This window comes from Neoarius graeffei, chromosome 6 (genome assembly GCF_027579695.1).
Source record: "Neoarius graeffei isolate fNeoGra1 chromosome 6, fNeoGra1.pri, whole genome shotgun sequence".
Taxonomy (NCBI): domain Eukaryota; kingdom Metazoa; phylum Chordata; class Actinopteri; order Siluriformes; family Ariidae; genus Neoarius; species Neoarius graeffei.
Window position 1 is genome coordinate 52,451,800 of NC_083574.1, and position 25,672 is coordinate 52,477,471.

At 41.6% G+C, this 25,672-nt stretch overlaps 1 protein-coding gene across 2 annotated transcripts; it reads left to right on the forward strand.

Annotated features, from left to right (window-relative positions):
• Window positions 1-25,672, forward strand: si:ch211-216l23.2 (uncharacterized protein LOC565061 homolog). 2 transcript variants are annotated; one of them, XM_060923833.1, is made up of 10 exons: window positions 1-187; window positions 563-645; window positions 10,400-10,483; window positions 10,633-10,715; window positions 10,890-11,013; window positions 16,937-17,136; window positions 19,820-20,095; window positions 21,500-21,682; window positions 24,737-25,216; window positions 25,374-25,672. In XM_060923833.1, the coding sequence occupies exons 2-10, from the start codon at window positions 587-589 to the stop codon at window positions 25,409-25,411; spliced, it is 1,527 nt and encodes a 508-aa protein (XP_060779816.1). In that variant the 5' UTR covers window positions 1-187; window positions 563-586; the 3' UTR covers window positions 25,412-25,672. The 2 variants fall into 2 exon arrangements, with proteins under 2 accessions (XP_060779816.1, XP_060779817.1); XM_060923834.1 differs by lacking the exons at window positions 1-187; window positions 563-645 and adding an exon at window positions 8,125-9,960.

A 25,672-nucleotide genomic window follows, 5' to 3' on the forward strand; every position in this document is an offset into this window, starting at 1 on the left:
GTTCACTCCTACAAACTCCCTCAGCTCCTACTGAGGAAGGATCACAGCTCCAGAGCTGGGAGAACAATTTGGGGCTTGATTTATTTCAGCTCTGCATTCAGTTTTCCCGAATTTTCCAGATTCCTGCCGAAGTTCAGAAGGTGTTTATTTTGCTGCTACTAGCAGAACTGCACGTCATTCACGCCAGGTATTGCTACTTTAAATGAACTAGCATCTCGATGTTAGCTAGCTAGGTTTACTACTGGCCCCTTCAGCTAGCATAGCATTAGCTAATACATTACCGAGCTCGAATTTTCTGTGCTAAATATTACCAAGAAGGAGTTTACTGTTAGCGAACCTAAAATGTTATATATCTGTCTTTTAGCTAGGTTAGCTACATGGCGTTTCAGTCTGGTAAATGAGCTGTAATGCTGTTATTTGCCCGTTTTAATAACTAGCTAAAGAGCGTCTAATAACTACATGGCTAGTCGGCTGTGTAGTGACTGTAGCTAACTGGTTAGTTGTCATGTTGTGGTTTATAACCTGTAAGGGATCTCTCTCTCTCTCTCTCTCTCCCCTGTAGTGTTAAACGGGTAGCCGGTTGCCCATGTGGTCGTGGGCGCGGACTGGGCCCAGCAGGCGGAGGCTGTCTCATCTCTCCCGCGGGTATTTAACACCTTTATAAGCTGCACAACAAACAGTCAAGGATTCATCCATCCATCCATCATCTGTAGCTGCTTATCCTGTTCTGCAGGCAAGCTGGAGCCTATCCTATCCCATCCCATCCTATCCCAGCTGACTATGGTCCACCCTGGACAAGTCACCAGATCACCACAGGACACATTCACACACGCATTCACACCTACAGTCAATTTAGGGTGTTTTCACACCTGGTCCCCTTTAAAGGAACCAGACTCAGTCCTCTTTAAGTGGACCAACAGAAAAAGAACTCGGTTCTTTTTGTGTTCACACTGTGAATTTATTACAAAGAGGACTGGGTTCTCTTTCTGGTTCAGTTAAGCTCTGATGGGGCCTCAAGGCCAATTTCTGCTGACAACCCAGTCCTTGCAGATGGCCTCGCAGACAGCGTCTGCATAGCCCCCCCCACCTGCGCAGATGCTCTGCGCGCACCTCCCAAAAATTGTGACCACCGCAGAAGCCTCGCAGACGAGGGCTTTGATTGGTCCACTCTACATCCGCTGTACACGCACTTCCGCTTCCCTATTTTCCCGGTTTGGTTTGTTTTCACGACCGCCATTTTTAAAAACACAAGCGAAGATGGAGCAGCACGAAGAGCGGTTGATCAAGGAAGTGAGGAAGTACGCACATCTATACGACTCCAGTTCTAATCATTTTAAGTAACCGGAGGATAAACACTCCACTAACCACACCCACCAACTACTCCTAGTGATTTCGCGACTTCGCGCCCCCTTGCGTTGTGGCGGTGAATAACATCGCGCACGCCTATTAAGGCCAATTTATGCTGGCAACCCAGTCCTCGCAGATAGCGTCGCAGACAGTGTCTGCGTAGCCCCCCCACCTTCGCAGACGCTCTGCGCGCACCTCCCAAAAATTGTGACCACCGCAGAAGCCTCGCAGACAGCGCCGCAGACAAGAGGGCTCTGATTGGTCTGCTGTACACGCACTTCCGCTTCTCTACTTTCCCGGTTTGTTTTTACGACCGGCATTTTTAAAAACACGAGCGAAGATGGAGCAGCACGAAGAGCGGTTGATTGAGGAAGTACGTACATCTATACGACTCCAGTTCTAGTCATTATAAAAAAAAAAAAAGTTCTAGTCATTATAAGTAACCGGAGGATAAACACTCCACTAACCACACCCACCAACTACTCCTAGCGACTTCGCGCCCCCTTGCGTTGTGGCGGTGAATAACATCGCGCACGCCTATTACTCCCCGCTCAACGATAAATTACAACTGTCTGCAAAAAGCTATCTGTGAAAGCCTTGTCGCAAGAGCATGCAGAGGCCTTCAGTCCTCTTTCTGTTCACACCAGGTCCTCTAGAGCCCTCAGACCCCCAGTGCACGGAATTCTGGGTAATTTTCTCTTGAATCAAAATGTCTGCTGCCATGCTTGCCCTGCTGTATTCTTTGATCAAAATAGTGCGGATTAAGGAAAATACATTTATTTTATATTTATTTATTTATTTATTTAAATTATATATTTATAATATAGCTATATTATTGTGGCCGATTCATCAGTCAGTAAGTTCAGAGAACTGTAAAGCGGCTGTGGTAAGTTCCAAAAGGAAGTTGAGTTTCCCTGCTACAGTCACGTGACCAACTACGGCAAACGAAGAAGGTTAAACTACAGTGAAAACGGCGAAGTGAACCCGGTGCGCTTTTTGTTCACAATGCGCAGATTAGGCGAACCGTACTGAGACCACCTCCTGAGGTGGTCTCAGTTCGGTTCGCTTTAAAGGGATCTGGGTACGGTTGGAGTGTTCACATATGTGCAAAAAATGCTGAGTCATCGATCTGAGTTCGGTTGGATGGCTGAAAGGGACCAAGTGTGAAAACACCCTTAGAGCCACCAATTAGCCGAACCTGCATGTCTTTGGACTGTCGGGGAAACCGGAGGAAACCCACGCAGACACAGGGAGAACATGCAAACTCCATAGATGCCCCTTTTCCACCAAAGCAGTTCCAGGGCTGGTTCGGGGCCAGTGCTTAGTTTGGAACCGGGTTTTCTGTTTCTACTGACAAAGAACTGGCTCTGGGGCCAGAAAAACCGGTTCCAGGCTAGCACCAACTCTCTGCTGGGCCAGAGGAAAGAACCGCTTACGTCAGCGGGGGGGCGGAGTTAAGACCAACAACAGTAACAAGACCGCCAAAGCCAACATAACACCGGCTAACGTTAGCTCATAACAAAGGCTAACATAACCATCTCACATTCAAGTCAAGTCAACTTTGTCAAATATGCTATACATGCTCGACATACAGCGCAGATGAAATTTCAGTCCTCTCTGACCCACGGTGCAAACAGGCAATGCAATACATAAAAAAATAGAATAATTGAAAAAAAACAATATAAACAGTATAAACACTCTAGATAAGAACTAGACGTAGACTAAACACTCGTGTATACAGACACGCACACAAATTGGTGCAAATAAACAGTCAAGGGCACTTGAGGTATAGCAGGTAAACATGAAATAAGCAGTATAAACAAACTAGCAGCTGTTAAGGTGAGGTAGTGCGGAATAGTGCAAATGAGCGAGGTAAAGTGAGATGTGCAGTCCCTGAGTTCAGTGTGTTAATGGATGATGTATGTGTGTGTTTGGGGAGGGGAACTGTGAGGATGACATGTCAGATGCTGAAGGGGGGGCAGGGGGGTGTGCGAGCAGAATCTGTGGCAGGGGGCAGAGGGGGGAGGAGGGGCAGAACAGGGAGGGAGTTGAGCCTCCTAACTGCCTGGTGAAAGAAACTGCTCTTGAGCCTGCTGGTTTTGGCCCAGAGACTCCGCAGTCTCCTCCCCGACGGCAGCAGGCTGAAGAGGCTGTGAGATGGGTGGGTGAGGTCACTTGCAATCCTGATGGCTTTGTGGGTGAGGCGGGAGTTATAGATATCCATAAGAGAAGGGAGAGAGACACCAATGATCCTCTCAGTTGCTCTCACGATGCGCTGCAGGGTCTTGCAGCAGGACATGGTGCAGGTGCCAAACCACACGGTGATACAGTTAGTCAGGATGTTCTCAATGGTGCCTCTGTAGAAAGTGTGCATGATGGGGGCCGGGGCTCTTGCTCTCCTCAGTTTGCGGAGGAAGTACAGGTGCTGTTGGGCTTTTTTGGCCAGTGATGCGGTGTTGTTGCTCCAGGACAGGTCTTCAGAGATGTGCACACCCAGAAACTTGGTGCTGCTCACCCTCTCCACTGCAGCACCGTCGATAGATAGTGGAGCATGCTGGGTGTGCGCTCTCCGGAAGTCCACAACAATCTCCTTCGTCTTCTCCACGTTCAGGCAGAGATTGTTGTCCTTGCACCACATGGCCAAGCGGCTCACCTCACTCCTGTAGATTGTCTCATCGCCATTGTTGATGAGACCCACCACACTCGTGTCATCCGCAAACTTAATGAAGAGATTTGAGCTGGATGTTGGTGTGCAGTCGTGGGTCAGCAGAGTGAAGAGGAGGGGGCTTAGCACACATCCTTGGGGGGGGGGAGGCCCCCGTGTTCAGTGTGATGGTGCTGGAGGAGTTGCTGCCGACCCGTACAGTCTGTGGTCTCCCCGTCAGGAAGTCCAGCAGCCAGTTGCACAGGGAGGTGTTGAGTCCCAGCTGGTCCAGTTTGTGAATGAGCTGCTGAGGAATGATTGTGTGAATGCTGAGCTAAAGTCTAAGAACAGTATTCTGACACATGAGTCTTTTGTCTCCAGGTGGGTGAGGGCTGAGTGGAGATGGCGTCATCGGTCAAATGGTTGGACTGATGTGCAAACTAGAAAGGGTCCCGGGCAGGGGGGAGGGCAGACTTGATATGCCTCATGACTAGCCACTCGAAGCACTTCATGAGGATGGGAGTGAGTGCGACAGGGCGGTAGTCGTTGAAGCAGGAGGGAGACGGCTTCTTCGGGACCGGGATGATGGTTGTGGTTTTGAGGCACGTGGGGACAACAGCCTGGCTCAACGAGACGTTGAAGATGTCTGTAAAGACATCTGTGAGCTCCTCGGCACAGTCTCTCAGGAGAACATGGGAGGCCTTCGTTCACCGCTGGGCTCGAACCCAGAACCTTCTTGTTGTGAGGCAACAGTGCTAACCACTATGCCACCCATTCAAAGGTTACGTCATCTTTATTACTGATTTTTTTTTTTTCCCCACTGCTGTTTTTGAATTTATGTATTTCACTTCATATGTATGAATTTATGTATTTCACTTCAGTTTCTGTCTCATTATTAAGTTCTCATCAACATAATGTCTCAGGAAACTGAGGCATGTGTCAGTTGATGATTAAATTTTACAAGTGATATTTAATAATCAGTTTAATAAAAATAATTTCTCATTCACGTATCTCTCCTTTAGGACCACAACGACACAAATTCTAAGCTTTGTTGTTATTGTTTATTATTATAATAAAGTTCAAAATCCCAGATGACGTCTCATCTCACAAGCCAACAATCATACAGGGGCTGCAGAAGTAGGTATACAGTAATGGGGGGGGGGACATTTGCACAAAACATTATTTTATTGATTATACAAACATATTAATCCCTCAAATGTTCAAACTGTTTTGCCCCCGCCATTCACCGTGCCATTGGGCGGCACGGTGGTGTAGTGGTTAGCGCTGTCGCCTCACAGCAAGAAGGTTCTGGGTTCGAGCCCCGTGGCCGGTGAGGGCCTTTCTGTGTGGAGTTTGCATGTTCTCCCCGTGTCTGTGTGGGTTTCCTCCAGGTGCTCCGGTTTCCCCCATAGCCTAAAGACATGCGGTTAGGTTAATATGAGACGGCCTTGGGCTGAGGTGCCCTTGAGCGAGGCACCTAACTCCTGATTGCTCCCCGGGCGCTGTTAGCGTGGCTGCCCACTGCTCTGGGTGTGTGTGTGTGTGTGTGCACTGCTTCAGATGGGTTAAATGCAGAGAGGAAATTTCACAAGTGTGTGATGAATAAAGTTGTGCTTTCTTTCTTTTTTCTTTTCTTTCACACACTCCACTAGTCGAGTGTGGACACCCATGCACACACTGGCACAAAGGTCTTTATCAGCATCAATTTCCTGGCAAGCATCCCGCATGAACTGAACCATGGCATCAACAGGGTTTTCACACGCAAGCCACGTTATCTTTTACACATCCCCAGAAAAAGAAATCCATAGAGGTGAGATCCGGCGAACGGGGTGGCCAGTCAACGGCTCCCCGACGTCCAATCCACCTGTTGGGAAATTCTTTGTCAAGTAGCGCACGCACATTGAGTGCGAAGTGCTGTTCGTGTATAATCCTTACTGTATACCTACTTTTGCAGCCCCCTGTATAAATATGTCTTCTAAGTTTCTTTCTTTCTCACTCACTCATACACAAAAATACCATTTTCTCCAATGCATCCAGGCTCAGTTGACTGCAGCAGCTCAATTGTAGTATCTGGAAAACACACATTTATGTTGACATTAATAATACATGGCGAAACGACTATTTTATCCCTATACGTGACTAACGTGCCAAAGGCTGGCTATGGTGTGGTCGGCTGGCTGGTTCTGGGTAAGCTACATGTAGCATTAAAACATATGATTAAATTATGTCAGGGCAAATAGACCACCACTGTACATATTCATTAAACCACTCGAACCTTTGAGCTCGTCTGGCACGCTAATCATACAGACCCTGCGTTATAAATTCAACATAACCAGGCTACACGGACTGGGTTTTGTGCATCAACGTAATGTGACAGGTTACATTGTTGATGTATTCTATATATACACCCACAGCCATCTGTTTTCATTCTGAAAAACAATCCACTTTTTTGGGGTTTAAAAAAAAACATTTTTTGGTGGTTACCAAAATTGAATGTGCACTCTGCAGCACTCAATTATATCCTCCGCTTCCCCCGTCATCACGCACTACAAGTCAAGTTCCAGTCTATTTCAGTCAGTTGTTTTCTATTAATCTATTACTTTATTTGAGGGTGAAAATACCCAGGGTTAAAGGGCCTAACGATGCCGTTGGGTTATGAGAGATGCGCAAGCCTCTTTTTTTTTTTAAATTAAATCACTGAGGTTTCATTTCCTGGAACACTAAAATGGTCATTTCACAGTATCTCCACATCACGTTACAGAGGACTGACCACAGGTTTGAGAGACTGGGATGTGTCCAGGGCACCACGAGGCTACTTGTTTATGAGGTACTGAGGTTTGGATTAAACCTGTTCAAGCGTGCTGTTAAAACAGCTAATCCTTAGAAGAACTCGGTAATAAATATACTGTCATTGAGAATTATGGGATGCCGTTTCCAGCACTGTCAGATATTTAAATAATAAAAAAAAGACCTGGTTATGTTTCACAAACCTCAATTTGGAAACCACTGCTTTACAAAGAGAGAGAATTTAATACCTGCTCATCATGTGAGCATCAGAAACAGATCCCTGCTCCTATAAAAGTGAATTATGTAAGGTATAAAGCAATGACAGGTAGTCAGTAATTTGATATTCAGACAGAAAGCTGAAGCAAAGTTTGTGTACATGTGAATTATGTTCACAATTAAATTGTACATTCAAGAAAGTTCTTTTGAATTTTTATCTTCGTTCCTTTTTTTTGTTGTTGATTTATTTATTTTTCCCACCACTGAAATTTACAACCCCAAATCAGAAAAAGTTGAGGCTGTATGGAAAATGCAAATTAAAAAAAGAAAGAAAGCCAGGTCAATCCATGTGAAATCACCAGAGGCCTCGCCACTGACCATCTCAGATTTGCTTCATACTTTCTGGAAATATTGTCAGTGTGCCCAATAAATAGTGTACAAAATTTTAGGCTTGTACCTTCATTAGTTTCTGGGGGCGTGGCCTCAATTTCACTGTTTCATCGTAAAACGTGCCATACTTGATACCTTAATATTTATAGTTTGGTTTAGGGTACCAACTTCATATTTTTGTGCATTTGCTAATCAAAACAAGCTCTTTCCAGTGGTTTAATTGTTTTTATGGTAGACCTTGTCATACATTTGTAATACGCATTTGAATTATAGGCGCAAATTTTTTTTTTAAAGCGTAATAAATCAAAGTTTGATTTCTTTTGAACACACACCTAGTTGCCTAAAGAGTACTATAACATGAGTAATAAGAAAATTTGAAAGATCTGGTGTGCTTTAATATGGAGATATGGGGCATCAAAGTTGCTCCAAAGCACATTTTTTTAATTTTTTTTTTATGATTTTCAGCAAGCCATAACTTGGCAAATATTGAACTGTGAACTTTCTATTTTAGTATTTAAAGGCGTCTGGCACTGAAGAACAATCCTTGAAAATTTCATGTATCTTGCATGATTAGTTTAAAAGTAATGACTTATGGAAGTTAGGTCCGTTTTCTTTAGCACGCGTTTCAACAGTGAAATTGGGGCCACGCCCCTTTTTTAAGCTCCTATATCTCAGAAACTAATGAAGGTACAAGCCTAAAATTTTGTACACTATTTATTGGGCACACTGACGATATTTCCAGAAAGTATGAAGCAAATCTGAGATGGTCAGTGGTGAACATTTTTCTAAATCTGGTGATTTGGGGCGGAATTACCCAGCTGTGATTTCTAAATGTACTTTGACTTGTATTTAATTGTGGACAGTATGAACCCTAGATATTTTTTGTTTTGTCTGGTCAACTTCATTTATTTTGTGAATATACATCCATTCATGTGTTTCTGGCCTATAACACATTCCAAAAAAAGTTGGGGCTGGGGCAGTTTAGGGCGAGTAATGAGGTTAAAACAATTAAATGATGCGATTTGAAACCGGTGATGTCAACAGGTAATTGTAATTATGATCTGGCACCGAATCGGTATCCAGAAAAGGCCCCGTCTTTGAGGAGCAAAGATGGACTGAAGATCTTAAGTTTGTCAACAAACATACACTACCGTTCAAAAGTTTGGGGTCACCCAGACAATTTTGTGTTTTCCATGAAAAGTCACACTTTTATTTCCCACCATAAGTTGTAAAATGAATAGAAAATATAGTCAAGCCATTTTTCTGGCCATTTTGAGCATTTAATCGACCCCACAAATGCGATGCTCCAGAAACTCAATCTGCTCAAAGGAAGGTCAGTTTTATAGCTTCTCTAAAGAGCTCAACTGTTTTCAGCCGTGCTAACATGATTGTACAAGGGTTTTCTAATCATCCATTAGCCTTCTGAGGCAATGAGCAAACACATTGTACCATTAGAACACTGGAGTGAGAGTTGCTGGAAATGGGCCTCTATACACCTATGGAGATATTGCACCAAAAACCAGACATTTGCAGCTAGAATAGTCATTTACCACATTAGCAATGTATAGAGTGGATTTCTGATTAGTTTAAAGTGATCTTCATTGAAAAGAACAGTGCTTTTCTTTCAAAAATAAGGACATTTCAAAGTGACCCCAACCTTTTGAATGGTAGTGTATGAGAACTGTTTTTAAACATTTCAATAACGTTCTTCAAAGAAAGTTATGAAGGGATTTGGATAGTTCACTCTCTACGGTGCATAATATCATTAAACGATTCAAGGAATTTCAGTGCATAAAGGGCAAGGGCGCAGTCCTAAGCTGAACACCCGTGATCTCTGATTCCTCAGATGGCACTGCATCAAGAACAGTCATTCAGCTGTAGCTGATATAATCACATGGGCTGGGGATTACTTGGGCAAATCTTTGTCCAGCACTAAAATATGTTACATTCACAAATACCAGTTAAAACTTTACTGTACAAAAAGGAAGCCTTATATTAACTGTGTCCAGAAGCGTTGTTGATGTCTCTGGGCATCTGGGATAGACCATCACACAGTGGAAACGTGTACTGTCCTCAAACAAACCAGTATTCCAGGTCTTTTTTTTTTTTTTTTTTGGAAGAAATGAACGGCGTGTGCTCCGAACCAAAGATGAAAAGGACCATCCAGACTTACCAGTAGCGAGTCCAAAATCCAGGGTCTGTCATGGTATGGGGTTGTGTTAGTGCCCTTGGCAAAGGCAACTTGCACTTCTGTGATGGCAGCATTAATGCCAAAAAGTACACTGAGATTTTGGAGCAACATATTTTGCCTTCAAGATGACATCATCTCCAGGGATATTTCAACAAGACAATACAAAACCACATTCTGCACACATTATAAAGGCATGGCTATGGAAGAAGAGGGCGCCTGTTCCCTCCGTCCCCAAGAGAGAATATAACAACCATGACCCTGTACTGTTGCACACCTTAAGACCTGTTTGCAGGAAGAATGGAACAAAACAGCACCTGAAACGCTTCATTACTTGGTGTCTTCAGTCCCTCTTTTAAGTGAGAAGGAATGGCAGCATTACAAAGTGGTAAATGTTTACTGTCCCAACTTTTTTTTTTTTAAATGTTTGTTTTTTTGAGGGGGGCCAATAAAATTCATGAGGTGAAACATCAAATAATGTGCTGTTGTATTGTTTTGAGTGCAATACAGGTTAAAGATTATTTACAAATCATTGTTTTCAGTTTTAATTTCAATTTCAGCATACCGTCGAAACGTTTTCTGATTTGGGATTGGACAATAGTTAAACGTTAGTGCTGCTTAATGTCCGTAGAATAATTCTTAAAGAAAGCTTTGTGTTCGTGATGCATCAAATAAGTTTTAAAAACCTAAAAAAAAAGGAAATATTTATAATGAAAGGCAGCCTTTTTAAAAGCATTCTGGGTGTAAACTAAACCAGAGTCAGCAGGTTTCACATTTGCTTTGCACTATTACTGAGTCTGAGTTCCCATTTCTTTAACTTGTCTTAGTGGAGCGAAACCTTTTCAACCTTTCCGAAGTCAGCCATATCCTGGTCGGGAGGAAAGAAAAGACTCGCGCCATGAAGCGGAAAGGTACATCCATATCAAACTTATGGCTAACATAGATATTCCAATATGATGGCAGTCCTTGGAAATGACATTTACCTGAAAGTAAGTCTTCCATCAAAGCCCTGATTTTTTTTTTTTTTTTAACCTTAATTTATGTCAATCTTTGTTTTCAGCTTTGAAAATTTGGAAATGAGTGATGATCACACTGACGCTACAGACTATAAATCATATGAACCTTCACCTCATGAGCCAAATGGTAATTATTCTAAGGTATACATTTAAACAATGTCTATTGTAATTACTGTCTTATTAAAGGCTCTCAAAGTGTCAGTAGTCCACTTGTATGAAAAACCTTTCTAAGATTTTTTTCATTTCTACTATGTGGTGTGCTCTATACTTGTTTGTACAGAATTTTTTTTTTTCTTGTCAGTTACTTCCCTGAAGGATCGAGATGAGCATGGTGCCCTGTACCAGAGGTTTTATCAACATTTCCACGGAGATGGAGCCAAGCAGCCTGCTGACTGTGTCGTGATTTCTTTGAACAACCAGACATTGTGAGTATTTGGCACACTATGAACTGGAATTATTGTTATTTAAAAAAAATTAATATTCTAACTTGTATAATACTTTATATTATTCTGTCCACATTCACTGGATATGATCAATCACACGCTGTGATTGGCTACTCTATTACTATGCTATCAGCTCATCTACTGTGAGTAGAGAAAAACAGAATGGCGGCGCGTGTTGCTGAAACAATCGAGGACGAAATAAAAACTTTACTCGAAAACAAAACCCCAAAATATACAAAAAAAAAAGGCAACAAAATATGGAATGAAAGTATTTGATGGTAAGAACGTATCTTCTTTTTTTATTCTTCAAGAATTATTATTATTATTATTATTATTATTATTATAGCATTTTTCACAAATTGCTCCTGTCATTTTGCCAGCTTGTTTACATTCTTCATCTTTAAAGGAACAGTCCACCATATTTCCATAATGAAATATGCTCTTATCTGAATTGAGACGAGCTGCTCCGTACCTTTCCGAGCTTTGCGCGACCTCCCAGTCAGTCAGACGCGCTGTCACTCCTGTTAGCAATGTAGCTAGGCTCAGTATGGCCAATGGTATTTTTTGGGGCTGTAGTTAGATGCGACCAAACTCTTCCGCATTTTTCCTGTTTATATAGGTTTATATGACCAGTAATATGAAACAAGTTCAGTTACACAAATTGAAACGTAGCGATTTTCTATGCTATGGAAAGTGCGCACTATAATGACAGGCGTACTAACACCTTCTGCGCGCTTCAACAGCGCATTGATATCTGAGCTCCGTATCAATGCGCTGCCGAAGCGCGCAGAAGGTGTTAGTACGCCTGTCATTATAGTGCGGACTTTCCATAGCATAGAAAATCGCTACGTTTCAATTTGTGTAACTGAACTTGTTTCATATTACTGGTCATATAAACCTATATAAACAGGAAAAATGCGGAAGAGTTTGGTCGCATCTAACTACAGCCCCAAAAAATACCATTGGCCATACTGAGCCTAGCTACATTGCTAACAGGAGTGACAGCGCGTCTGACTGCGTCTGACTGACTGGGAGGTCGCGCAAAGCTCGGATAGGTACGGAGCAGCTCGTCTCAATTCAGATAAGAGCATATTTCATTATGGAAATACGGTGGACTGTTCCTTTAAAGCCTTAAAATTTGTTGAATATTTTTTTTTTTTTTTTTTTTTTAGACTGGTTCAAAAGGTCAAAGATGTTTGAAATTGACATAACTGAAATGTCCGGGGAAGAATTAAATAAATGTCTAAAGCTATTCTATACCTCGGCACGACAGCAAGACGGCATTTTCTACAAAAAAACCCCCAAAACTCCTCTCTGGGGGGGGAGGAGGGGTAACAGGAGGACAGAGGATGGGAAGGAGCAGTAGCCTAGCCTGACAAAAAGCAATACTGGACAATGTGCAATATAAATGTGCAATACCTCTCCTGCTGGACTTTTTTTCTTTTTTTTTTTTAATATTTGTATATGTAAATACTTAATTTATCTAGAAGTTTTCTACATTTTCTACTCTGTTTATCTGTAATGATGCTGCTGGAATTTTTAATTTCCCTGAGGGAACCCGCCCAAAGGGATCAATAAAGTTCTATCTAATCTAATCTAAAGTCAGTTCATGCAGCCATCGATAGATTTTTAAGAAGTCCGTCTAAGTAGAAATGATTTTGTCGGACGTTTTGTATTAAGTTTTTATTTATCGAATTTGCAAAAAATAAAAATGCTCCGTTTCTCAAAATCCAGTGAACGTGGACAGAATAAAACAGTTATTCCACTCAATCTCATCGTATATGGCTTATAGCTAACTCGCCTCATCAGCTATCAGCTCATGTACAACTCGATTTCATGGAATAATTGTTAAATGTCTCAACATTGCTTGCAACCTTTTTTTTTGTGTGTGTGTGTGTGTGTGTGTGTGTGTGTGTGTGTGTGTGTGTGTGTGTGTGTGTGTGTGTGTGTGAATTTCCTTGTGTGCATGTGCTCCATCAGTGAATTGAAGTTTTGTTGCTTGTATGGTGTTATATCCCTAGCCTGATATTACACTGAACAAGTGAGTCCTGTATAATGTTTATATGTAATACTGACATCTGTAAAACAGATTGTAATAGCTCATTTTAATTTATATAACTTATAATTTAATTGACAGATTTGACACTTGGAGTCGCTTCAAAATGAATCAGTTGAATTGAAAACAGTTGAATTGTCTGAATATTTCAGATATGTAGCCTAATACAAAGACAGATTACATGTTAAAATATAAAGCAGTTTCTCATTTTAAAATTAATACTGGTGTAAAGCATATTTCAGCTGAAACAAAGTGGCACAGTGCAGAGTAAATCTAGTTTATTATACATATGAAAATACAAAAATATTAATCAAGCCCTTGAATTAATCATCAATGTAAAGGAAATGAGGATACATTGCAAATCCATTAAAAAAATACTAAGAATGGGCCTAGATTTATAGCAAATCTAATATCTAAAGCATACAAGATCAATAAGGAGTTTAATATGCAATTTCATGATCAGTTCACGCACATGGGACAAAAAAAGTTATGTGGGTTTTGTTTTTCCCCCTCCCCCAAGGTTTCAATGTTCAGTGGTGCTTGAAAGTTTGCGAACCCTTTAGAATTTTCTATATTTCTGCATAAATGATCTAAAACATCATCAGATTTTCACACAAGTCCTAAAAGTAGATAAAGAGAACCCAGTTAAACAAATGAGACAAAAATATTATACTTGGTCATTTATTTATTGAGGAAAATGATCCAATATTACATATCTGTGAGTGGCAAAAGTATGTGAACCTTTGCTTTCAGTATCTGGTGTGACCCCCTTGTGCAGCAATAACTGCAACTAAACGTTTCCGGTGACTGTTGATCAGTCCTGCACACCGGCTTGGAGGAATTTTAGCCCATTCCTCCGTACAGAACAGCTTCAACTCTGGGATGTTGGTGGGTTTCCTCACATGAACTGCTCGCTTCAGGTCCTTCCACAACATTTCGATTGGATTAAGGTCAGGACTTTGACTTGGCCATTCCAAAACATTAACTTTATTCTTCTTTAACCATTCTTTGGTAGAACGACTTGTGTGCTTAGGGTCGTTGTCTTGCTGCATGACCCACCTTCTCTTGAGGTTCAGTTCATGGACAGATGTCCTGACATTTTTCCTTTAGAATTTGCTGGTATAATTCATTGTTCCATCAATGATGGCAAGCCGTCCTGGCCCAGATGCAGCAAAACAGGCCCAAACCATGATACTACCACCACCATGTTTCACAGATGGGATAAGGTTCTTATGCTGGAATGCAGTGTTTTCCTTTTTCCAAACATAACGCTTCTCATTTAAACCAAAAAGTTCTATTTTGGTCTCATCCGTCCACAAAACATTTTTCCAATAGCCTTCTGGCTTGTCCACGTGATCTTTAGCAAACTGCAGATGAGCAGCAATGTTCTTTTTGGAGAGCAGTGGCTTTCTCCTTGCAACCCTGCCATGCACACCATTGTTGTTCAGTGTTCTCCTGATGATGGACTCATGAACATTAACATTAGCCAATGTGAGAGAGGCCTTCAGTTGCTTAGAAGTTACCCTGGGGTCCTTTGTGACCTCGGCGACTATTACACGCCTTGCTCTTGGAGTGATCTTTGTTGGTCGACCACGCCTGGGGAGGGTAACAATGGTCTTGAATTTCCTCCATTTGTACACAATCTGTCTGACTGTGGATTGGTGGAGTCCAAACTCTTTAGAGATGGTGTTGTAACCTTTTCCAGCCTGATGAGCATCAACAACGCTTTTTCTGAGGTCCTCAGAAATCTCCTTTGTTCGTGCCATGATAAACTTCCACAAACATGTGTTGTGAAGATCAGACTTTGATAGATCCCTGTTCTTTAAATAAAACAGGGTGCCCACTCACACCTGATTGTCATCCCATTGATTGAAAACACCTGACTCTAATTTCACCTTCAAATTAACTGCTAATCCTAGAGGTTCACATACTTTTGCCACTCACAGATATGTAATATTGGATCATTTTCCTCAATAAATAAATGACCAAGTATAATATTTTTGTCTCGTTTGTTTAACTGGGTTCTCTTTATCTACTTTTAGGCCTCGTGTGAAAATCTGATGATGTTTTAGGTCATATTTATGCAGAAATATAGAAAATTCTAAAGGGTTCACAAACTTTCAAGCACCACTGTAAAAGCATCCTGGAACTGAGAGTTTTTTAGCCAGTTGCTGACTGTCATAATAATCATAATGATATTTCTCTTGGGCAATAAGTTTTCTTGTTGTTTTGTTTTACATTGAAATGTCTCTCTACATTTATGAATTCATCAAACAAACAAGAAAGACAAATTATCAACAACAAAAACATATTAAGCCACCTCTTTTAAATTAAATAAAGAAATTGAAGCTAGACGGCCTTTCGAGTTCATAAAATCAGTGAAATTTAGTTCCCTCTGAAATTTGGTCATTGTGATGTATGTTTATTTATCTCAAAAAAATATCAGGCCATTCTGTGGCTGGGAAGTTATTTAATTTGAGGAGATTCCCGAACAAATAATGTAAATGAAATTGCTCACTTCGTGCAGACAGAGGAAGTCCGTGTGCGCATGCGCAGGTTTGCCTTCTTCTTTTGGGTTTTACAGCAGCTGGCATAAACAGTGTTGTATTACTGCCATCTACAGGTTTACCTTGACCGTGCACTGACTGTTACATCATTCTGTCGCTAAATGAACAACTGATCACATCAAGGTGCTCGCTGACCGCCGATATTGATTAGTTTGGTCCTGCGTTTCCTTTCCTTCGCAACATAACGTCTTTTCTTCTCGCTTTCCGTTACTGTAGTTGGTCTTTCACATTTGATTCATGCAGTCACGTCCTCCATTTTTCTCTCCTGTTTCAAATTTGTATCCCACAATGCCTTGCACGAACAGGGAAAGCCCACCACGTGATGCATGGTGTAGTATCTTGAATTGGGTCATGGTGAAGCAGGAAAAAATAGCAGAGAATTTTGGGCCACATGGCCCTAAATTCATTAATTGTTCTATTTTTAAATAAATAAATAAAATTGGAAGTCTGTGATTTGAATTCAGTGGCTTTCGGTCCATTGAACAGAAATAATTGGGTGTTGGGAAAATCCTTTTTATGACCTACACTTAATGCCTAATTGTTAAAACTTTGGTGGCTCTTTCTTCATACCTGAAACCACAGGACCACTATGTAGAGTTCATTCTTATTATATTCAACCTGCCAGAGATGCTAATCACTACGATTTGTGCGTAGTCACTACATTTTTGACAGTAGCACTACGAGGCTATGACCGTCTATTCAGTTTATATGGGATTCATACGATTTTAGCATGGATGCAGTTCGAAACGCGTGAATCTATAAGGGTTCACGATATTTTGCTGGTGCTCAGTACATTTGAGGCCAATTATCGCTTGATAATTCAATATTTTGACTGTATTTATGGTCAAAGTTTGCTTCGATGGGCGCCGCCATCTTTGTTGACAAGCGTTCTGCGCATGCGCAAATTAATTATCGATGCCGCGATGGAATGTCGAGCAGCCCATGTCACTAGGTATTGAGGGGCATCTCTGACCTGCTGAGACTCCCAGGCGTTCTCATGGAGGACATAAAGAAGTGCTGAAAAATATACGACTACAAATAGTTTCCTTGATCAATTAGGCTTTACAGTTGGACAGAAACGAAGCGATGTTAAAATGATAGCTGCACACGTGTGGTGTGTGTGTGTGGGGGGGTTAAATCTGCATGGCTGGCTTGATTTTGTAACCTTTCATAAAAACACGTACCAGTCAACACCATACTGCATCCTCCCATACACGATTCTCTATTCCCTTCTGCCTGGAGTTCAATAATAAGCTTTCTTCTTCTTCTTCTTCTTTCAAAGGAATTACGCAAAATCATTAGGCCACTGTTTGCAGGAGCGTGGCCTCATGGTGGAAATGCTTTACCTGCAGGCGGAGTCGGGCTTGACCCAGGCCCTGAAAGATGTCCGTGCTGATGGTTCCCTCTCGTGTATCCTCGTCGAACAGACTAATGTCGCTCTCTGCTCATGCACAGTAGTCATATTTTCAGAGTCCCTCAAAAGTAAGTTCCCTTCGCAGCAACAGTAAAATAACCAGTTAAAACTTGCATCAAGGAAATACATTGACTTGGTGGTAGGCATCCCTATGATCAGCCGGTATGTCCTTGGTCAGATGCAGCTGGGGGGGACGTGTGTGGTTAAACACTTTTAACATATACATTCATCAGCCACTAATACAAACAACTGTGCACATATTCATTCATGCAATTATTTAATCAGTCCATCATGTGACAGCACTGCAATGCATACAATCATTGTGAAAAGACCAGGTGAAGTTTTTCCAGTCTTTAGCTGAACATTTGCTTGCTGTAGCCTTGGGTTCCTGTTCTTGGTTGACCAAAGTGGAACCTGATATGTTGTAGTCTACCCTTCTCCGCCATCGCTGCTTTTCTGCTCACCACAGTTGTAAAGAGTGGCTGTCTAAGTTACCATAGACTTATGGTCACTAGTTTCTGAAATACTCAATACTGGCACCAACAACCATAAGTCATGAAGCTCAATCCCATCCCATCCCCCCCCCAAAAAAAAAAAAAATCCATGTTTGATATGAACATTAAAGGGGAACTGAAGGCAATTTTTTTAAAATCAAAATTCTATTTATCTCATTTTATTAAATATAGGAATGCATTTCTGACAGCTATTTTGTCGCTGCTGTAGCAAGTTATGGGTGTTTGAAATACGCTATGTAATATATCAGTCCACATGTCAAAGCAATGGGCGTAAATGAGATTCGTTGAGACTTCGTAGGACGGAAGTAAAACGTACAGCGGAAATCAAAGTGACCAACATCTGCCAACGTTGTCAAAAGACGTGCGCGCCCTCTTTCGAATGCTGACGTAATCAAGCCGGAAGTTTTGTTTGCTTTGATAGCAATCAGGAAAGTTTGAAAAAAGTAGGCAGTAATCGTCATTTAAACTTGTTTTTGTGCCATACTTCGTTTGGAAAACAGTTTTCAAAATGGCAGCACTGACACCTGGCTGACACTTTACGTTTCGAAGTCTCGCACAAGTCTCGTGAAGATTGCGTGGATAAGCGACGCCTGCCGTGGACCAAAGGAACTATATTCAACACGGCTAAAAACCGAATCGGCTGATAAGTATAATATTTAATTGCATTTAGTTGCCAATACGAGTCACGATATAAGGTTACTAAAACCGGAAACGTAACTGAATAACACGTTAATTTAGAAATAAAGCAAGTTTAAAAATGACTTCAGTTCTCATTTAACTAAAGCTCTTGACCCGTATCTGCATTATGTTCTGCGTTGCACTGCTGCCACCTGACTGGCTGTTTGGGCAGTTATATTACTGAGCAGGTCTCCAGGTGTTCTTATTCATGTCTCAGGTTAGTGCGGTGTTTAATGTACTGTGTGTATTATACACATGAACAGCACAAAGTGTACGAGCATGGTACGTGTATCAAAACTATACTAGAGCAGGCGGAATAGGATGGATCAAATTTTTGTGCTTCGTATCTAAAACATTCAAAATACAATAAGAACTAAACGCTATCCTTAGCTGTAGTAATTAAAAAAAAAAAGTGTGTGTGTGTGTGTTATTTTAAATGTTTGCATGCTTCTTATTGGACATCTTTATGGAAGCAGTGGTTTATACCAGGGCGGCGTAATGGTTAGCGCTGTCGCCTAACAGCAAGAAGGTCCTGGGTTCGAGCCCCGTGGCCGGCGAGGGCCTTTCTGTGCGGAGTTTGCATGTTCTCCCCGTGTCCGCGTGGGTTTCCTCCGGGTGCTCCGGTTTCCCCCACAGTCCAAAGACATGCAGGTTAGGTTAACTGGTGACTCTAAATTGAGCGTAGGTGTGAGTGTGAATGGTTGTCTGTGTCTATGTGTCAGCCCTGTGATGACCTGGCGACTTGTCCAGGGTGTACCCCGCCTTTCGCCCGTAGTCAGCTGGGATAGGCTCCAGCTTGCCTGCGACCCTGTAGAACAGGATAAAGCGGCTAGAGATGATGAGATGAGATGGTTTATACCACGTTTTTGTTTCTTAAAAGTTCATGTTGCCTCTTTCACCTTCCATACTTTTGCCTCCTTTTGTCCTTGATCACATAATAGACAAGTGAAAGGAGCAGTAATTTTGTTTTAATGTAATTTCCATTGCAAATTGACGCCCATGCATACAGTAAGGCAGACGTTAAAAGCAAAATATTGATTAAAAATGTTTTTATTGCCACCCACTTGGCTCCTCCTTGGTAAAGTGCACATTTGAATTTTGTTATATTGTATGTGGTACAATCAGGGAGACTTAGTATTATATTGCTTAATTAATTTACTTGAACTATTATTATTTAACTGTTCTGTCTAAAGCCACCAGTTTTTTCACTGAAGATTTTGATGTATGAAGGAAATTAAAACGAACTACAATGATTGAGTATTCCAATAGTCCTGGTTACATGGGTGAATGAAGATATCAAGCCTGATTTAATACAGAAATTGCTGCTAATAAACCGAAATCATTTTAAGAGACTGATTTAAAGCAAAATTAAACGAAAAAAAGAGAAATATCAGCCATTACGTACTCATGACTTAACCCATTCTGATTGTTAAAGTGTGTGTCTGATGCTGGCACTGAGCTGCTGCGCTGATTCTGCACAAACTGCAGTAACTCTCACTGTGCGCCATATATGCAGCCTTCCCCCTCCTGTGACTGAGTTTTCATTTCACTCCCACAGTTCACCGTAACATGCCCAGAGAGCAGGCTCTGGACTTGGTGATGGTGCAGAATGGGCGTGCGAGTGGTGCCCAGCGACAGCGTGACCCTGTGGAGGCAGCAGCAAGGGCTTCTGAGCTCTCTGATGACTACCTGGAGCGGGCCAAGCTAGAGCGCCATGCTGTGCCCTCTGCCACGCGCCACCTGCTCCTCCTCATGGCCGAGGGCCTCCACCTGTACCCAGAGGAGCTGGACTCCATCACTGCGTATGTACACAACCGCCAGGACCATCTGCAAGGTGAGTATGCATGGAGCTCTCCTGCTGAACACAGCGACACCGTGTTCGCTAGAGTTGAGTCGAAAAATAATGGATCATGAGGTGTGTGTGTGTGTACTGTATGTTCTGTTGTCTCTTCGGTGCGTGTGTCCATCTGAAAGTTTTTGGTAACCTTAAAGGAAAAGGCAACTTTTGTACAAAATCACCACAAATGGATAGATAAATATTTAAAGTAATCGATCATGGAATTTATAGAGAAAGAACAGACCGCATAACAGTATCTTTTAACTTTTAATAATATGGGCTTGCGCTGAGCTCAGCGAAGATGCGTTCCGCCATATTGATCTACTGCGTGATGTCATGCGGCCCACCACTGAAAAGAACTCTTCAGTGCTTCATGGTAATAAGGTAAAAAACCAGTACAATCGCTTCTTCAAAGTTTCACCAAATGGTTTTATTTATGCAACTTAAAGCTCATAATACTGTATAACTTTGGTCGAGTAAAAACACGGAGCAAAAACATGGCTGAATCCTGAATGACTCCTATTTGGAGTTGTCGTACCAAGCCTACTGCGCATGCGCGAAGCGGCTCGGCTCGGTTTTCCCTTTCGGGCGCTCTCGTTTTCTGTTAGAATTTGGTAAAGAAAAAAATGAATAAATATTATTTACCAGCTTACCGGGTCCATGAACATAAATCTGACAGCTGACAAGGTCGGGATATAAACGAATCGAATACAAGCCACCCGCCGGGACTCCTAATCACAGTGATCTGTCTGTAAACACTGTTTTCATGGGCCCAGTGACGTCACAGATCAGAGGGAGGCGCATTAACGAAAGATTCTGATTGGTTTATAGTTGCCCACAATCTCAAAATGGCTGCCTCCTCCAACTTCGACTCCTCTGTGTCAATTCATGATTTCCAAGTTAAAAATATTTTTTTATGTTCGATATATAATGGAAATAATTAACGGAATTGATTACGTATATGTTTTTCTCCTATTACACACACTGTACAAAAGTTGCCTTATCCTTTAACTGATATTGAAGTTGCTGGATAGCTACGTGCCATAACAAAACGGGCGTAAGCCAAATCAGTTAAGTTTGTAATGAGATACCGACTGTCAACATTCGTTCGTGCCCCTGTGTCACAGCCAGAATTTAATCTTTAAATGCAGTTTATTCTCTTTTCACTAACTTGTAATGGTAACTTGTATCTTATAGTTGCAGTACAAGCAAACGAGAATCATATCAGGAAATCTGTAGTTTAAATATCTTTGTGAAAGGTTTATCAGTGCCATGTTTTGTGATATGATCTTATATTAGTCCGGTCACTTTGATAAAACGCCCCATTTCCAGAAACCGTAACTGGTCTGGACATCACTATTTATTTATTTATTTATTTATTTTCTTTCTCTTCTCCTTCAGCAACCTCTCCTGAAGTAGATGGTAAAGTGGCTCCGGAGATAATGAACAGCGTCCCTGTAGGCCTGGGGAATCCTCCACCCCTTCTCTCTATACCTGTCGGTCCTGTCCCCCCGCTCAACGAGCACCCGACACCACCTACCGGCACAGCCAAGCCAGCTCACGGGCATCCAGTGAACGCACCAGGTTATTTGTTTGTTTATTTAGTTGTAAACAAATTCATTATACATAACGTGTGTATACACACATTTAAGAATGTGCTGAAAATGTCCAGGGAACGAAGATGATTCAGAAGGCAAGCCTAACGCGAGGTTCAACTCGTCTATGAATTTTGGTGACTTTTTAGTAATTTTGAAATACTAAAATGGGTTAATTACAGATTATTAGACTTAATGTCATTCTAGGTTATTATTTATACCCCTGCTTTGGGGGGGGGTTTAATACTGGTTTACCTCTGTCCGTCCGTCCGAAACACCCTTTTTCTCAGCAACCACAGATCATAGCCACTTGGTACCAAACTTCAGCTTGGGGTTCTATGCCATGTATACCGTTTTCAGGTCTGTCGCACATCAACTTCCTGTTTACCGACTGAATGTATTTACGAAACATATAGGGTGGATTTTGATGCTATTTCAAAATGACAGTTTTCCAGGATGCTATTTGAAATCCCTGGGGAGAGACACTGCTCTTTACTTGTTTCAGGGTTGCTGAAGTCAACATTTATAATAAGTGTCCTATTCCTTCGATTGCTTGCATTCTGATACAAGTGAGAGCGAGGGGATACGCAAGTGAGCAGTAGCGCACAGTTGATCTTGTTTTGTCTGCATGATAGTAAATGGCCAATCATTCTTATTTATAATAACTGCAAAAACTTCACAAGAAACCAATATTTTTTTTTCATTAACCTTAACGTTTTCTATACATTTATTTATCATTTTCTTATCGTATTTAACTTTGCCATTTCCAAAACTAGTCTCCACCTAGGAATAATTCACCCAGTAGGGCCAAATCCAATATGGCTTTCTGTTCTCTATATCCGTGCACTATGCACACTATAATTTGCCCAAATATTTTTGGACACCTGACTTTCACATCCAGATGTAGGCTTTCCTCAAACTGTTGCCACAAATTTGGAAGCACATAGTTGTAGACAACGTTGTTTTATTTTTTATTATTATTATTATTATTTTTTTATTTATAAGCGTCGCCACAAAGGCAGGGCGACCCCACAGAGCATAGCTCCACTATGGGGACCCAAATAGACCCCACTTTGTCTTTTGTATACCGTAGCATTTACATTCACTGGAAATAATGGGATATTATGCACTGTAGATGATATGTTCAAACTCTTTGCAATTTTACACTGTCGAACTCCTTTCTGATATTGCTCCACTATTTGTCGGCGCAGAATTAGGGGGATTGGTGATCCTCTTCCCATCTTTACTTCTGAGAGCCACTGCCACTCCAAGATGCTCTTTTTATACCCAGTCATGTTAATGACCTATTGCCAATTGACCTAATGAGTTGCAATTTGGTCCTCCAGCTGTTCCTTTTTTGTACCTTTAACTTTTCCAGCCTCTTATTGCCCCTGTCCCAACTTTTTTTGAGATGTGTTGCTGTCATGAAATTTCAAATGAGCCAATATTTGGCATGAAATTTCAAAAGGTCTCACTTTCGACATTTGATATGTTGTCTATGTTCTATTGTGAATACAATATCAGTTTTTGAGATTTGTAAATTATTGCATTCCGTTTTTATTTACAATTTGTCCCAACTTTTTTTGGAATCGGGGTTGTAGTGGAAAAACTTCCCAGAAGAGTTGAAATTATTATAACAGAAAAAGGAGTTAAATCTATAATGGGACGTCCAACAAGCATATTATGGTCAGGTGTCTACAAACTTTTGGCCACATAGTATAGATTACAACATAATTAACAGTTATTCCACAAAATTGAGTCGTACATGAGCTGATAGCCGACGAGGCATGTCGTGCCAAGTTGGCTATAAGCCATGTACGACGAGATTGAGTGGAATAACTGTTTTATTCTGTCCACATTCACTGGATTTTGAGAAACGGAGCATTTTTATTTTTTGCAAATTCGACAAATAAAAACTTTATACAAAACGTCCGATAAAATAATTTCCACTTAGAATGTGAACAATGTGATGAAATGACGGGAGCAATTTGTGGAAAAATGCCATAATAATAATTCTTGAAAAATAAAGATACTTTCTTACCATCAAATATTTTCATTCCATATTTTGTTGCTTTTTGTATTTTTTGGGGCTTGTTTTTCAAGTAGTTTTTATTTCGTCCTCGGTTGGTTCAGCAACACGCTCCGCCATTTTGTTTTTCCTCTACTCATGGTATATGAGCTGATAGCCTAGTAGTAGAGTAGCCAATCAGAGCGTGCGATTGCTCATATCCAGCCAGTGTGGATAGAATAATGTGCAATATAATGCCATTTGTGAATCGGCCACAGAAACAGCAACTCGAATCCCTAATGGAGACTCGTTTTAGATATTACTCTGTGCTTTGTTTGGTTTTGTATTTAACGTGAAGATACCTGAAACAATTCCAGCCGTATTTCTGGTGATGAGGATATCATTTGAATTTGCAATTCATTTAAAAATTCTTCTAATATCTTTCACAAAGGCGGCACGGTGGTGTAGTGGTTAGCGCTGTCGCCTCACAGCAAGAAGGTCCGGGTTCGAGCCCCGTGTCCGGCGAGGGCCTTTCTGTGTGGAGTTTGCATGTTCTCCCCGTGTCCGTGTGGGTTTCCTCCGGGTGCTCCGGTTTCCCCCACAGTCCAAAGACATGCAGGTTAGGTTAACTGGTGACTCTAAATTGACCGTAGGTGTGAGTGTGAATGGTTGTCTGTGTCTATGTGTCAGCCCTGTGATGACCTGGTGACTTGTCCAGGGTGTACCCCGCCTTTCGCCCGTAGTCAGCTGGGATAGGCTCCAGCTTGCCTGCGACCCTGTAGAACAGGATAAAGCGGCTACAGATAATGAGATGAGATCTTTCACAAAAAGTCTGCTTAGCTAACTGTTCTATAAATAAAGTAGCCCATGTGGATAGCTAAATAAATGCAGAGGAAGCAATCAGTACAGAAAGAACATTTCAGGAGATCGTGCCATGTTTTGACACTTTGTGTATTTATTTATTTTTTCTTAGTTTTTGGAAATTTAAATTACTTTTCAAGCCTGATCTGTTTGTTTATTTTTCTTCCGGTCTAGACTCGTATCCCAAAACCAAGCCTCCTCCTCTTCTCCCACTGAATATTCTTCAAGGATCTCCTCAGGGTTCTCCCCCTCATGAGTCACCACCACCCCATGGTTCAACTGGAACTCAAGCTCCTTCTACCTCCCACGGCCATCCACTTCTACATGGTCCCTCTGAGACTCGTTCACTACTCTATGGTTCTCCTGCTCCTAATGGCCCCCAGCAATCTCATCCTCTTTGTGGCCCTTCAGCACCCTATGGTCCTCCTGTTGCTTGTAGTTCTTCTGCCTCTCAAAACCCACAACCATTAAGGGGTCCCACAGCACCAAGAGGACCACCAGCTGCACATGGCACACATCCATCAAGGCCTCATGGACCCTATGGCTTCCATATACATGGACCACCACCTAATGGTCCACTATCACAGAATGGCCCAAGTGGGCTGCGAGCACCCCCACCCTTACTCAGGAACCCGTGCATGAGAAATCCAGCAGGTCTGCCTTAAGATCAGGCTTTTTTTCTTTCCTTTAAATCTATAAAGTTTGAGATTTGTGAAAAAAAAATTCCCTTATGCTGGAATAATTGTGAGTAAGGAGAAAATAAATCATGAACCAAGATAGTAAAGTTGCCTTTTTTCCTTCCTCTTGCCAGGGCCTGCAGCACAGGCTTCACGACACCTCCCTCTCTAATGACTCGGGGTGTCGTCTGATAAAATGTGCAGCGACATACAAACAAATCATCATGTTCTTGCTGTTACCGTAAGACTGTTCATGTTGTCTTATGTATATTATTTTTTCCAATCTTGTAAATTGTATGTATTATATGTATATGTTGGCAATTTTGTTCCTGGTACAATCATGCCACGATTATTAAAGTGCTAGTCTAAAGAAAATTACATCTTAAAATCCTGGGTTTTCTGTGTGTGATATGTTCAAAATGGTTGTAAAGTT